Below are 13432 nucleotides of genomic sequence, written 5' to 3' on the forward strand. Positions count from 1 at the left end.
TAGCACATAGGTTCAGGGAGCTGCAAGGCCTTCCCCCCCCTGCCCCCGAGAAATATACACAAAACTGCCAAAAGTTATTATTATTAAGCCACCATGACAAATATATCAATGAATACTGATGTTCTACAGTTTCTGTGACATAAATAACATTATTGGCAATCCCAAGCATCATTGCACTAGAAAAATCCAGCCTTGAATGTAGTGAAATGCCATTTTCTGGGCGAGTACTGGTGGCTCCTAGGAGCTTACTGGATTGATATGTATGTATTAGACCATGGCATCAGTCAATTTGACAGGTTGATAGGAGTTCTTACCTACCGGGGACCATGAATCAGAATCTGGACCTCCTCAGAGAGGCACAAGAAGCAATGGCATATAGAAACCCCCATGTGGTTGGGAAGCATTCCATATCTACCATCGACTGGGTTAGGCACCCAGAAAGGTAGACGTCCCAAAATAAACTCCACTTGGTGAAAAATTGCTACCGAAGCCGAACAATCAAGCAGGACTCCACAATCTGAAAACAAGCAAACAAGCACGACATCACAACTGCCGCCACGCCGATATCTGTGCAACTCCCACCTCCCCGGCAGGGAAAAGGGGGAGCCCCAGGCCCTCGTGCCAGCAATCCAACCTCAGTTCAGAGGCTGAATATAAAAAATGCACAAACCACCAACCGGGAGGGAGGGAGGGAGGGTTGCCGGGAAGCCTTTGGAACTCGCCCAGAAAATGGCGTTTCATTACATTTAATGCTGGTTTTCTGTGGAGAGCTGCTTTGGTTCCATGGAATTACCTAACAACAGAGAAGGTAAAAAAGGGAGGCGGCCGCCACTCACACCTTAACGCAAAATCGAGACAACTGGCTGCAACTTGCTACCCAAAGCGACACATGCCCAAATAGAGCCAGGAACATTAACAAGGTAACGGGAGGCCAGAACCCTGTTCGACCTCCAAAATCCTCACACCCAAATGTCAGCCCTAGACATATTACCAAAAACAGCAGCTAAAGCAGCAAATTTGCGAACATTATGGGCACGGAGATAGACCACAGGCTGGCTGGACCAAATAACCCTGAGGACGACCTGGGAGACCCGAGCCCTGGAACAGGGAAGAAGGGAAACCTGGGTCAACCTAGGCACGTTCCATGCCACTGAGGCCGTGGCGCGCTAATAATGGCGAAGAGCCGCGACTGGACACAACACATGATGCACCCCCGACCGAACAAACCAAGCATCAATAACCCAAGGATCCCTCTGGACAACCGCTGTCTCATTCTACGCCAGAAAAGGAGACAGTTGCAAACGAACAAACCTACCACCAGGACCGAAGAAGCAAAAACCCCTGCACTGGAGGAGAGCATGAAGCTCCCCAACCCGACCTCCAGACGCCAATGCCAACAAGAAAAGAGCCTTATCAAAACAATCCCAAACCAAAGGAGCCACCACTAACCAAGAAGAAGAGAAAAAAGAGAGCACCCAGTTCAATGACTAGGAAGGCACATGAGCAGGCCGGAGGTGAAACAATGCACGAGGCAGCTTGCAAAACTGAGTGGAAGAAACATCCACCCCAAACACAAGCAGGAGCGGCTCCACCCAGTGCCGCTCCTGCAGTGCAGAGAAAGGACAAAACAATCCGATCTGAAACCGAAGACAGCCTATGAAGGGACAAAAAGTGACGGAAGAACCGCCAGGAGACTTCATACTGCCGGTGAGATGAAACACGCAAGTGGGACACCATCAACAAAGCCACCTGATCACCATACAAGTGGCGATAGACTGGCGTCAGAAAAATGCGATGATGATCAAACCAGCCCGATCAGCTGAAAGAGGCGGAGCCGCGGAAAAGTTACCGGGTTCAGAAACCGAGCAAGCAGCACATGAAACCAAGGCTGAGCCAGCCACCAAGGGGCCAACAGGACTACTCTTCCCTGGTAAGTCTCCAAACGAGCAAGAACCCAAAGCAACAGCTGGACCAGGGGTAAGAGGTACAGGTAACCCCACCTCGACCAGTCCTGCCAAACGGCATTGATCCCAATGACCTTACAGTCGGGGAAGGGAGTCACATATACCGGAAGACACCTCGACCACACCGACGCGAAAAGGTCCACCTCAAAGCGCCAGTACGTCCAGCAGAGCCAACTGAACAAGTCGCCGTCGACCGTCCATTCTGTAGATAGGGAAATGAACTATGACAGGCTGTCCACCAGGACGTTGGACACTCCCGAGATATGAACCGCCTGGAGAGCCAAATCACAAAAACTCGGCAAACGAGTCACCCGCAGCGACCAGCCCCAATGAACCAAAGACTGCATCGAACCCCCGCGGTTCAGGCAATGAACCACCAGGTCACAGTCTGAATAGAGCCGGATTGTCGATCTGCAAGCGACACAAACCCTCCGAAGCGACAGTCACACCACAGCGAACTCCCGCACTGTGCTGTGAGCCCGACTGATGGATGGATCCCACAACCCTGGTCGGCCTGGTGTGCACTGGTCACAAAGCCCCAGCCAAGAGACGACGCCAAAACCAGAACGGACACTGAAGCCAGACCCGACCCAGCGGGTAAACCAGCATGACGAAGGTCACAGCTGCACGACTAACTGGCGAGTGACCCCGAGAGCTCCTCAGAAACAGCCAAAGGCGGGACCGCAGCAGCAACTCCGGAGGAAGAGACAAGAAAGTGGTCAGCGAGTCTCACATAAGACCCAGCCATGTTCAAACCAGAGAAGGAACCAGATGGAACTATCCCCAGTACACCAGGAACCGGAACCCAGTGAACTGGGAAAGAAGTACCCCTCTGACGAGCAGACAAGCAGACTGGCAGGAAGCCTACACCAGACTGTGACAGGCCACCACGAACTGGGTAAGACATGGAATACGTGAGGTGCCAGTGCCAAACCAAAGGAAGGCAACGAAAACATGAAGCCAGTCACCCCATGAAGAAAACCAACCAGTCCCTGAACCCCGGAGGAAGAGGGACACCATCCAACACCCCGGCGTCAAAAGAAGCCGGACATGTGATAGAGAGGTCATCTAAAAACAAGGGGGCGAGGAATTCAGCAGTTCAGATGGGACAAGTCCAGAATGAACCGCAGAACCGCACAGACCCATTCCTGTACTGGAAACAGGCGGGAACCCACCAGAGGAACGAGGTCAAAATGATCAAGCCCAAGCGCACTCACTTTAAAAAAAAAAATGACCCAACGAAACGCAGGGGAAGAGGCCATAATTTTGAGCATAGCAATGTTCCACACATTGAACTATATAAATTCCACAAATTTCACACTTTTGAATAATATTACAGCAAAAAAAACAGAAGAAATGAATGAGAAACATCAAAATAATTGTGAAACATTATATTTGCGGCAACTGCCGCCCCATGGGGTGGCGGGGACTAGTGACCTGGAGCGCTCCATCGCACCCATAATATGCTCAACTTCCCAGCTCCATCGCGGCTAAAGTATGTCACATACAATATTTTTTTTTAGTTTCTTATGGTCAGAGACTGCATTTTAATAATATAAGAGAAAATAATTTTTTGAGAAGAATTTATTTTTGGCACACCACGGGGGTGTCATATTTTTAATGCAGAGCAGTGCAGTGGTTAAAGAGAAGGAGTTAGAGTTTAGACTGCAGGTGCAGTCTTTTTATGAAGTCCTGAGAGTGAATAAGGTGGGCAGGAGAAAAAGTGCCAAGATAAGGAGTCAGAGTTTTAGCAAGCCTGGAGGCATGAGGATAGCCGACAGAGCCCCTTGAAGAAATGCTAGGATGAAGAGGAACACCAGGTTTAAGAATCTTAGGTAGACTATAGAAATAAGGAAGAGAAGAGTAGATGACATGAAATTGTTTTATTAGATCGAAGTCAGGAGGACAAGACTAGAGATTTGGCTTAGTAAGCAGCTGAAGGAAGTTTTAAGGCGATCCAAAGGGTTAGAAGCCAGAGGAGCATATGTGCGGAAGTCAGAGGGCAAGACATTAGCTTTCTGGAGATAGTCCACACGGTCAGAACCCAAATGAAATATATGGTAGTCCATATGTAATGAAACATTATAGTAGACCAAACAAGTAAGGTTTGGTCTCATATGTTTCATTACACTAAACTGAAGGTATTACCAGAAGGGTTCAAAATCATTCTACTTTCACACCCACGACACTTATACATAATGACTTAAGTGGTTAAGAAAGACACGGTTTCTGTAAGAATATGCATATTTTATAAAAAGCAATGAAAGCATTGGCCTTCAGAACTTTTGTTGATCATACTCACTATCAGCACCGTAAGTAGCCACAACATCCAAAAACTCTGCAAAATCTTTCCTTTGCATGAAGCTGCCCTTCTTCAACATAATTCCCTTGGGAAAGAATGTTTGGTCAAAGGGTGTAGCACCATCCACTTTAGTGATGTTGGATTTCTTCAGAGCTTCTTCAAGCTGCGCTGATACATTGAATCCTCGCCTATGGGAAAATAAATAAGATACTAACTTGAGTATCATGACACGGTACATCATTAATCACTAACATCATAGCAGCATGTGCATGCAAAAGGCTTAGTTAACACTTTGATGCTCTGGGCATGCATGCACCGCACTACTCCGGGTGGGTTTGGGCATTCTGCGGGAGCGCGCGGTAATTCTGAAAAGTGTATAATCTTTTCAACTTTGTTACCTCAATTCTCGTCCTAGGTTTTTCAATGTGGTATCATTGTGTTCGCAACAGAATTCTTTACAGGACTAAAGGCATATTAAGTCCAAATGCCCAGCGTACCATCCGCAACAAACAGAGAAAGTGAGAGCGTGTTACACGGGAGCTCGCAAGACCGATAAAATGTGTACACCCCTTTCATTTTGGTCACCTCAATTCTCATCTTAGGTCTTTCATTTTGGTATCAATGTGTTTGCAATAGAATTCCCAACAGGAGTATATGCAAATAATGTCAAAAACAGTGGCGCACTCCACCCGTCGACCACTTTGGACATTTCAATTCTCGTCCTAGATCTTTTATTTTGGTGTCATTGTGTTCGCAATAGAATTCCCAACAGGAGTATATGCAAATATAAAGTCCAAAAGCCCGGCGTCCCACCCACAGCAAACAGAGAACGTGACGGTGCGTTAGCGCAGTGAGCGCTAATAAAGAGCAATAAAATGGGTATACTCTTTTCAACTTTGTTACCTCAATTCTGGTCCTAGGTCTTTCATTTTGGTATCATTGTATTCGCAATGAAATTCCCTACAGGTGTATATGCATATAATGTCCAAAACCGTGGCGCGCCCCTCCCGAAGCCGCCGCCAATTTGCAACCGGAAACGACGCAATGCTGCGTCGTTACCGGACTACCCCCGAGTAAAAGAACAACGCAATGCTGTGTCGTTACCGAGCGGAAGTGTTAAAATATACATAAATAATAACTTTCACAGTGTAATTAAAAATTTTCAGATGCATTTTATCAGTATTTTTATTAATCATAGTTACTGCACAAAGTAATCACAATATTGTGATATATCAATGAGAAAATCAAAAGGAGTCATTAGTACCAAGTTTTTCGTTGGAATACATCTCAGAGATCCTACTGATTTTCTCATGGATACATCATGTTAATGTCATTTCTTTGTGCATTTGAAGAGAAGCATTGAAGGTAGAATGCCTATACCACAGCCAGGCTATTGTGGGCAATGAGTAAAATCCTGACATAGCTTCAGTGGAAGCTTCAGAACCAATAGAGGGTTCAGTTGAATCCCAGGTTTCATTGCTTTTGAGCATGTCGTTGTTAAGTGATCTAAGGCGAGTGCTTGATTTGAACCCTGTATGCAGAGTTCAAATCCTACTCATGGTTCCTATTGATTATCTCAATCATAGTTACTAGTGTACTAATGACTGCTTTTCCTTAAAGAATGAGACATTAACTTTAACTGAATAAACTGAAGTAATGAAATAGGGAAAGCTGAATCACAAGATTTTTTTTTCATAAAAAACCAGCGTTGAATGTAATGAAACCCCATTTTATGGGTGAGACCTGGAGGCTCCCCGGAACTATCCAGACTGATATGAATGTATTAGACCGTGGCATCAAAGTGAATAAAGTGCTGCTTACCAGGGACCACACGCCAGAACCTGGCCCCTTCAGAGAGGCACGAGGAGCAATGGCCTATAGAAACCTCCGTGTGGTTGGAAGCATTCTATGTCTGTCTTTTAGTAGCAATATTTTAACCAGAATATGTGTTTGTTTTGGGATGCTTACCTTTCTGGGTGCCTGACGATGGCAGACTAGAATACTTCCAACCACACGGTGGTGTCTATAGGCCATTGCTTGTCATGCCTCTCTGAGGGGGACCAGATTATTCTGGCTCGTGGTCCCCAGTAGGCCTAGCATTCCATGTGAATTGACCGATGCCAGGGTCAATACATTTACTGTATATCAGCTGGGTTAGCTGCAGGGAGCCAAAGAGGCACCCTCCAGGAAACCCTCTACGGAAATGGCGTTCCGAAGGCATCAGGGAAGGTAACCTTAACACCCAAGGGTAGTACTCTCAAGGCACCTAGGGAAGGCTGCCATAAGCGCAAACAGTCCCAGTACACTTAAGTACACCTGGCCATCACACCACGAACAGCAAAGGACACCACTAAGGCGAAACACTGCCAGGAAATCAAGGCCAGAGTCGACATCCGCCCCACATCGCATTAGCCAACAAAACTGGAGTTGCTGGGTAGCCGGCACAGGGAGGGGGGGGTCTGGGTCTTGCCCCTTCCCTCCCAGAAAGGGAAGGGCTGCGCAGACAAGCAAAGCTGTGGAGGAGTGTGACATTTGTTTGTTTCTTAAAAGTACTTGGGAGTTCTGCCTCTTCGTTCAGTCTTCGGTTGCAATTTTCTTACCATGTGGGATCTGTTTTGTTATGCCCACCTTTCTGGGTTCAAACCTCAGTCGATGTCAGACATGGAATGCCCCCAAATACATGAGGGGGTTTCCATAGGACATTGCTCCCTTTGCCTCTCTGAGGGGGCCAGGTTCTGGCCCGTGGTCCCCGGTAGGCTGAACTCCATTGACTAATGCGCATATTAGCCCGATAACTCCAGGGAGCCGAAGGAGCTCCCAACAGAAGCCCTGTCGGAAGGACCCAGAAACATCGGCGGGTGGAACAAGCCCGAATGCCTCTGTCCCCGTATCAAATGGGGCAACCCCCGGAGCCGTCAGTCTCATCCCCAGCTAAACCATGCCCCGGCTCCGAAACCCTCAGATGTTTGGGAGCCAGCAGCAAGGAGGAAGGAGGTGGGTGAACCACACCAACAAGAGGAGGATGAAGAGGTGCAGACTAAACCAAGGTCAAAGCGACGACTGCTCCCAAGTCCAGGTCCCTAAAACCAAAACAGGACAGACCCGGGGCATTCGAGCATGTAATCAACCTAATGCATTGCAGCAACCTAAACCTAGCATGTAACGTGTATGCTGCTTGACCCGTTACCTTGTTTTTCTTGGGGGGAGTTCTTGGGCTCTGTTCGATTGCACTTTTCCTACCAGTTGGGGTCTGTTTTGGGGGCACCTACCTTTCTGGGTGTCAGACCCCAGTCGATGGCAGACATGAAAACTTTCATACAAGGGAGTTTCATAGGCCATTGCTCCCTGTGCCTCTCTGAGAGAACCATGCCAGGCAGCTAACCACCCACCTTTCCACACACTAATTATAGTGTGTGGAAATTCAAATTATGTTGGTTGTGGTACAAAATTTTTTGGAAATGTTCACTTTTGGATTTCCCCTGTAAAACGTCATTTGATCCAGATGAGGGGTCATCCGGACATGGGTCCTTCCCATGTAGTCTGGATTAGCGAACTTCTATAGCACTATTCCTAAAGCCACTAGTATGCACAGCGTTTTGGGCAAAATATTAAGAAATAAACTTAAAAACTAAGATTTAAAACTAATTGAGATTAAAAGCATAAATTGAAATGAAGTTTAAAAAAAAAAAAAAGCGTTGAATGTGATGAAACACCAATATTTGGGCGAGCCCCAGAGGCTCCCTGAAGCTATCCAGACTGATATGTGCAATATTAGTTTGGGCTCATCAGTCATGGGAGTTCTATGCCTACCCAGGAACCACGAGTCAGAACCTGGTCCCCTCCGAGAGGCACAGGTAGCCCTCTACGGGCTACCTACCAATGGCCTATAAGCACTCTACATTTCGAGAATGTCATACTTGCCATCAACCGGGAAGGGCACCCAGAATGATAGGCAAAACAAAACCAACCACAGCTGGTGAAAATTGCTACCTACTTCCAAACAGAACATAAGAACTCCACCAAAGGAAGACAAACAAGCAAATCATCATCCAACTAGTGTGCACACTTGTTCGTGCCTCCCCCCCCCCCCACCCATATTGGAGGGAGGGGTATCCGGTCAGGCAAGCTAGTAGCTAACCCCACAAGTTCTAGAATGATGAAAAGCCTCTGGGGGGTAGCCCAGAAAATGGAGTTTCATTACATTCAACGATGGTTTTCTGTGGGAAGCCCAGTAGGCTCCATGAAGTTAACTACCTGACTTACACGGGAGGGGGTAGCACAGTAGGTCTCAAGACGACGCTCAGACATCAGGCCACGACAGACACCACAACGCAACACAAGGCCAGAGAGGGCTCAGAACGTTTGCAAGATACCTGGCCACCAGGACCTTGTTTGACCTTCAAAATTCCCATGCCCTAATGTCGACCCAAGACATATTTCCAAAACAGCTGTAAGAGCAACAAACTTCCGCACATCATGGGCATGAGGGTAGACTGCAGGCTGGCTAGATTTGATAACACTGTGGACAACCTGATACACACGAGTCCTAGAACAGGGATCCAGAGAAACTGGATCCAACTAGAGTGTGTCCACTGTTCCCGAACCAGTGGCCCGCAGGTAGCGATGTAAAGCTGCTACCGGACATAACACATGATGCACTCCCAGCCTAACCAAACAAGCATCCAATAATCTCTGAACCCCAGATGAATAGGAACGTGCCAATAAGCATGTAGGAGGTAAGCACCGAGAGGCTCCTGAACTTCCACATGGAAATTCTGTGATTCCTTGAAGAATCCAGGGAACCCAAAGGCACCCGGAACTGCACCCAGAGGTGTTGCCCACCCAACTCAAAGTCATAAAGGATAGGAGGGTATGAAAACCCCCTACCCTGCAAAGAGGGCACATGGGGGTTCAAATAGAACCCAAGAACTCCACTCGGACTCTACCCTGAGCCTCAGAAACCATAGGCAAAGGCTGCAGGGCAGAGCCCTCATCCACACCCATCACCCCAGAAGGAAAGGTGATTCCAGGGGAAAAGCTCCAAAGAAGGAGTCGACTGGATAGATTCAGAAGGTTCGGCAGCAAGAAAAGGCTCAACCACCTCCACACCTGAATCAGAAGGGGCAGCCCCTGAAGCCACCCGAGTTTCATTTCAAGTTAAACCCTGCCCCGACTCCGAAACCCTCAGACATTTGGGAGCCAGCAGCAGGGGTGGAAGAGAAGGGCAATCCCCATCTGGGAAAGAAGAGGAGGCGTGAACTGAACCAAGACCGAAGTGACCAATGCCCCTGAATCTGAGTCCCTAAAGACCAAGAGGGACAGCTCCAGGGCTTCAAACCAGGCAACCAACCTGGCCCATTGCATCACAGAAAAATGTCTATGCAAGGCGGCCGCTGCCTGATCCCTCGGAATATTAGTTGGAGGATGAATAAATTGAAGCATAAGCAGGAAACAAGTCCCGCAAGAGATAGATTTCCTTGACGACAGAGCCAGAGTGCATGGGGAGATTGTGTGAAACCCTGGTTCGGCTTCAGTGGAAGCCTCAGATATCCTCGAGGGTTCAGTAGAACCCCAGGTTGCAATCCTTTTCATCATGTTGTGGCCTAGTTGTCTAGAGTGTGTGTCTGGGAATACCCAGTGCATAGGTTCGAATCCTCATCACGGCTCTAATGGATTTTCTCTATTATTGTTATTATTATTATTATTATTATTATTATGGGTTTCTCACCTGGCAATTTCAATGCTTGGTTCAAAGAGCTTTGCCCATGGTAACTTTCCATACTTGCTGTGAGCATACTGCAGACCTCGTAACAACCCAGGAACTCCAATGCTTTGTCCATCTATGAAAGAGGAAAGACTAATGAGGATATATATTGAAAATGGGTAAAAATGAGAAGCAAGTACTGAATTGTATGTTATTGTACTGTATTGTGAATCTACTTTAATAGGAAAATTATTAAGTTATTGGAAACTGGAAGCTAGTTTCCACTTTGTTTAGGAAATTTCCAATACATTATGTAGTTAGAATTTCAAAATAGTAAAGCATCCAAAATCTGAAATAGTTGTGCTTTGAAATGGAATAAAGCCCATCATAAATTTTGTTAAATTCTAGTAATCAATTCTAGAAATACATGTATTAAAATTCTAGATCCCTGTTAATTCCTATCATCCCATTATGCTAGCTTAACATGGCAAACCTGTATCGAAGCACATTTGTTGACCTAACGTTTTTGGATCATATAATGTGAATTACAGGATAAAGTCCTTGTAAAATTATATAAATACATTTATATAAATGTATGTTTGGGGTGTTGTTTGGGGAACATGAAGTTGTTTCTGCAGAAGGTATCCACTTGCCCCTTTCCTTTTATGCATGGCTGCTAAAGAGGTCACAAGTAGGTTGACCAGCGAACTCAACATCTGGTTCCTGGACGATGGCACCCTGGCAGGGACACAGGAGTCTTTTCTAGGGGATCTACAGCTAATGAAATCTAGGGGAGAGGAGTTAGGACTCGCCTTAAATCCATCAACGTGTGAAATCATCTCATCTAGCTAACCAACCACAGATGCACTACGAACCGTGTTGCCAGGAGCTCCAGTGATCACTCCCACCAACAGTGTGCTGCTAGGGGCACCTCTGGGCTCGAGAGCAATTCAGGTAATCCTTGAAGATAAGCTGAACGACCTGAAGAGTATGGATGGAAGAATAGGGGCTTTGGATGCCCATGATGCTTTGTACCTCTTCACAAGGTGCCTGGCTTTTCCCAAGCTTACCAATTTCCTAAGTTGTGCTCCCTACTTCAACAGTCCAAAATTAACAGAATACGACACACTCCTAAAATCAATAACCATGAAAGTGTTAAACCTTTCCGTGAAAGATGACCAATGGGACCAAGCAATGCTCCCTGTTAGACTCGGGGGTATAGGTATCCACAAGGCGACACATTTCATTTATTGTGTTCTCTAAATATTTGGCTTTCCAACAATTATTCCAAGACACTTCAGTTGGTCCCTTCCTTCTATGAGGTCTGAATGTTTTATATCCTATACTCCTTTTAAGGTTTTTTTTAAGATATATTCATACTGAAGTAATTGGCATTTGTTACGGTTGAACTTCACATTGTTTTCCGATGCCCATATACTATCACTTGTTGCGGCAAGGAGTGATTCTGTAGAGCATCAAGTTATAGTGGTGGCGCATGGAAAAACAGAATGGAGGGACTGCATCACTACAGTCGTCACACATCACACAACAGATTAATAACAATATTAACAAAATAATTAAAAGAAAAATAATTAAAGAAAAGAAATTTGCTCACAACTAAAAGGTACCAGGTTAAATTCCCGCAGTATGACATAAGTTTGAGTACTTTTCCTTTCACCTGATGCCTATGCTTACCTAGCAGTAAAAAACCAGCGTTGAATGTAATGAAACGCCATTTTCTGGGTGAGCCCCGGAGGCTCCCTGGAGCTTATCGGGCTAATGTATGTTATATTAGACCGGGACATTAGCTAAGGAGTTCAAACCTACCAGGGACCAGCGCCAGAACCTGGCCCCTTCAGAGAGGTTTCAGGGAGCAATGGCCCTGGAAAACCCCCTTGAGGTTGGGGTTTTCCTTATCTGCCATTGACCAGGGTTAGACACCCAGAAAGGTAGGCATAACAAAACAAACCCCACATGGTAAAAAACTAAAACAAAAAAACGAACAGAGAGGTAGAAACTCCCTACAATCCCAAGGAAACAAGCAAACAAGCAAACATCACACTTTACTGCTGCGCCGATCTTCCGCGCTGCCCTCCCCGTCCCGAGAGGGGGAGGGGGCAGCCCCAGACCTACCGCGCCGGCTGCCTAGCTTCAGTTCGGAAGCTAAGCTTCAACCAACACGAAAAAAATGCCGACCGGTGGGAGGGAGGGTTGCCAGGGAGCCCCCGGGGCTCACCCAGAAAATGGCGTTTCATTACATTCAACGCTGGTTTTCTGTGGGGAGCCCCTACGGCTCCCTGGAGCTTCATACCCAAAGAGAAGGAAAAGAAAGGGCTAACCCGGGAGGCGGCCGCCACAAACTCCGCAATGCGAAGTCGAGACAACAGGCTGCAACCTGCGACCCAAGACAACAAGAATGCACAGGAGCAGACACGCATAAAGAATGGGTGGCCAAGAACCTGTGCGACCCTCAAATCCCTGAGCCCGAAATGAGCCCTAGACATCAACACAGCAGCAAAAGCTGCAAACGTCCGAACAGCACTACAGGACAGACCGCAGGCTGGAAGACTGAAAAACTCTGCGGACGACCTGGGAGACCAGAGCCCTGAAAACAGGGAACGAGGGTAACCGGATCAAACCAAAGCGCATCCCCAGACACGGTACACAGGAAATGGCAAAAAGCGCAACAGGACAACACAGGACGCACCCCCGGCCAAACCAATCAAGCATCAATAACCCAAGAACCCCTCCGGAAAGCAGCCGTCTCGACCATCGCCAGGACGGAGAAAGGCTGCACACGTATAAATCTACCACCAGTACCAAAGAGCAGAAACCTGAACCGAAGGGGCTACCACAAACTGAGGAGAAGATAAGAAGGCACCCTGATCAAGGACCAGGATGGCTCAGGTGACGCATGAGCAGGCCGGAGGTGAAACAAAACACGACAAAGCGTACGAAACAGGGAAGATGTGACGTCCACCCCGAACGCAACCCGGAGCGGCTCCGCCAATGCCGCACAAAACGAGGTGACAGTAAGAAACATCAAATAACTGTAGTCCTGAAAACCCAAGAAAGGACAAGATGCAAAAGAGCATCAAACTTACAAAGAGCAAGAAAAAGTGCATAGAAACACCAGGAACGTCATACTGTAGCCAAGACGAAGCTCACAGGTGGGACACCGTCAACAAAGCCACCTGAACACCACAGAGATGGTGATACCCGCGTCAAAATACCAGACGCGAAAAGCCAAGGAGAAGGCCGAACCAGCCACGTACAGGACTGATCCGACCTGCCAAAAAAGGTGGAGCCGCGGGAAAACGCCCCGGGTTCGGACACCTATCAAGCAGCGTCTGAAAATAAAGCTGGGCTGGCCACCAAGGAATCATAAGGACTGCTCTCGTGGGAATGGGCTGCAACCAAGCCAGAACCCGAAGCAACAGCTGGACCGGGAGAAGAGGAACA

The 13432-nt window shown here is 47.2% G+C and overlaps 1 protein-coding gene across 1 annotated transcript in view; it reads right to left on the reverse strand.

Moving 5' to 3' along the window:
- LOC123763961 (glutathione hydrolase 7) overlaps window positions 1-13432 on the reverse strand; it is a 60284-nt gene that overhangs the window by 28629 nt on the left and 18223 nt on the right. The window contains exons 5-6 of the mRNA XM_045751335.2: window positions 9995-10106; window positions 4267-4454 (exon numbers count right to left, since the gene is read on the reverse strand). Coding sequence (XP_045607291.1) covers window positions 4267-4454; window positions 9995-10106 — 300 coding nt within the window. The remainder of the gene's footprint in view (window positions 1-4266; window positions 4455-9994; window positions 10107-13432) is intronic.

Source organism: Procambarus clarkii, chromosome 23, assembly GCF_040958095.1.
Source record: "Procambarus clarkii isolate CNS0578487 chromosome 23, FALCON_Pclarkii_2.0, whole genome shotgun sequence".
Classification (NCBI taxonomy): Eukaryota; Metazoa; Arthropoda; class Malacostraca; order Decapoda; family Cambaridae; genus Procambarus; species Procambarus clarkii.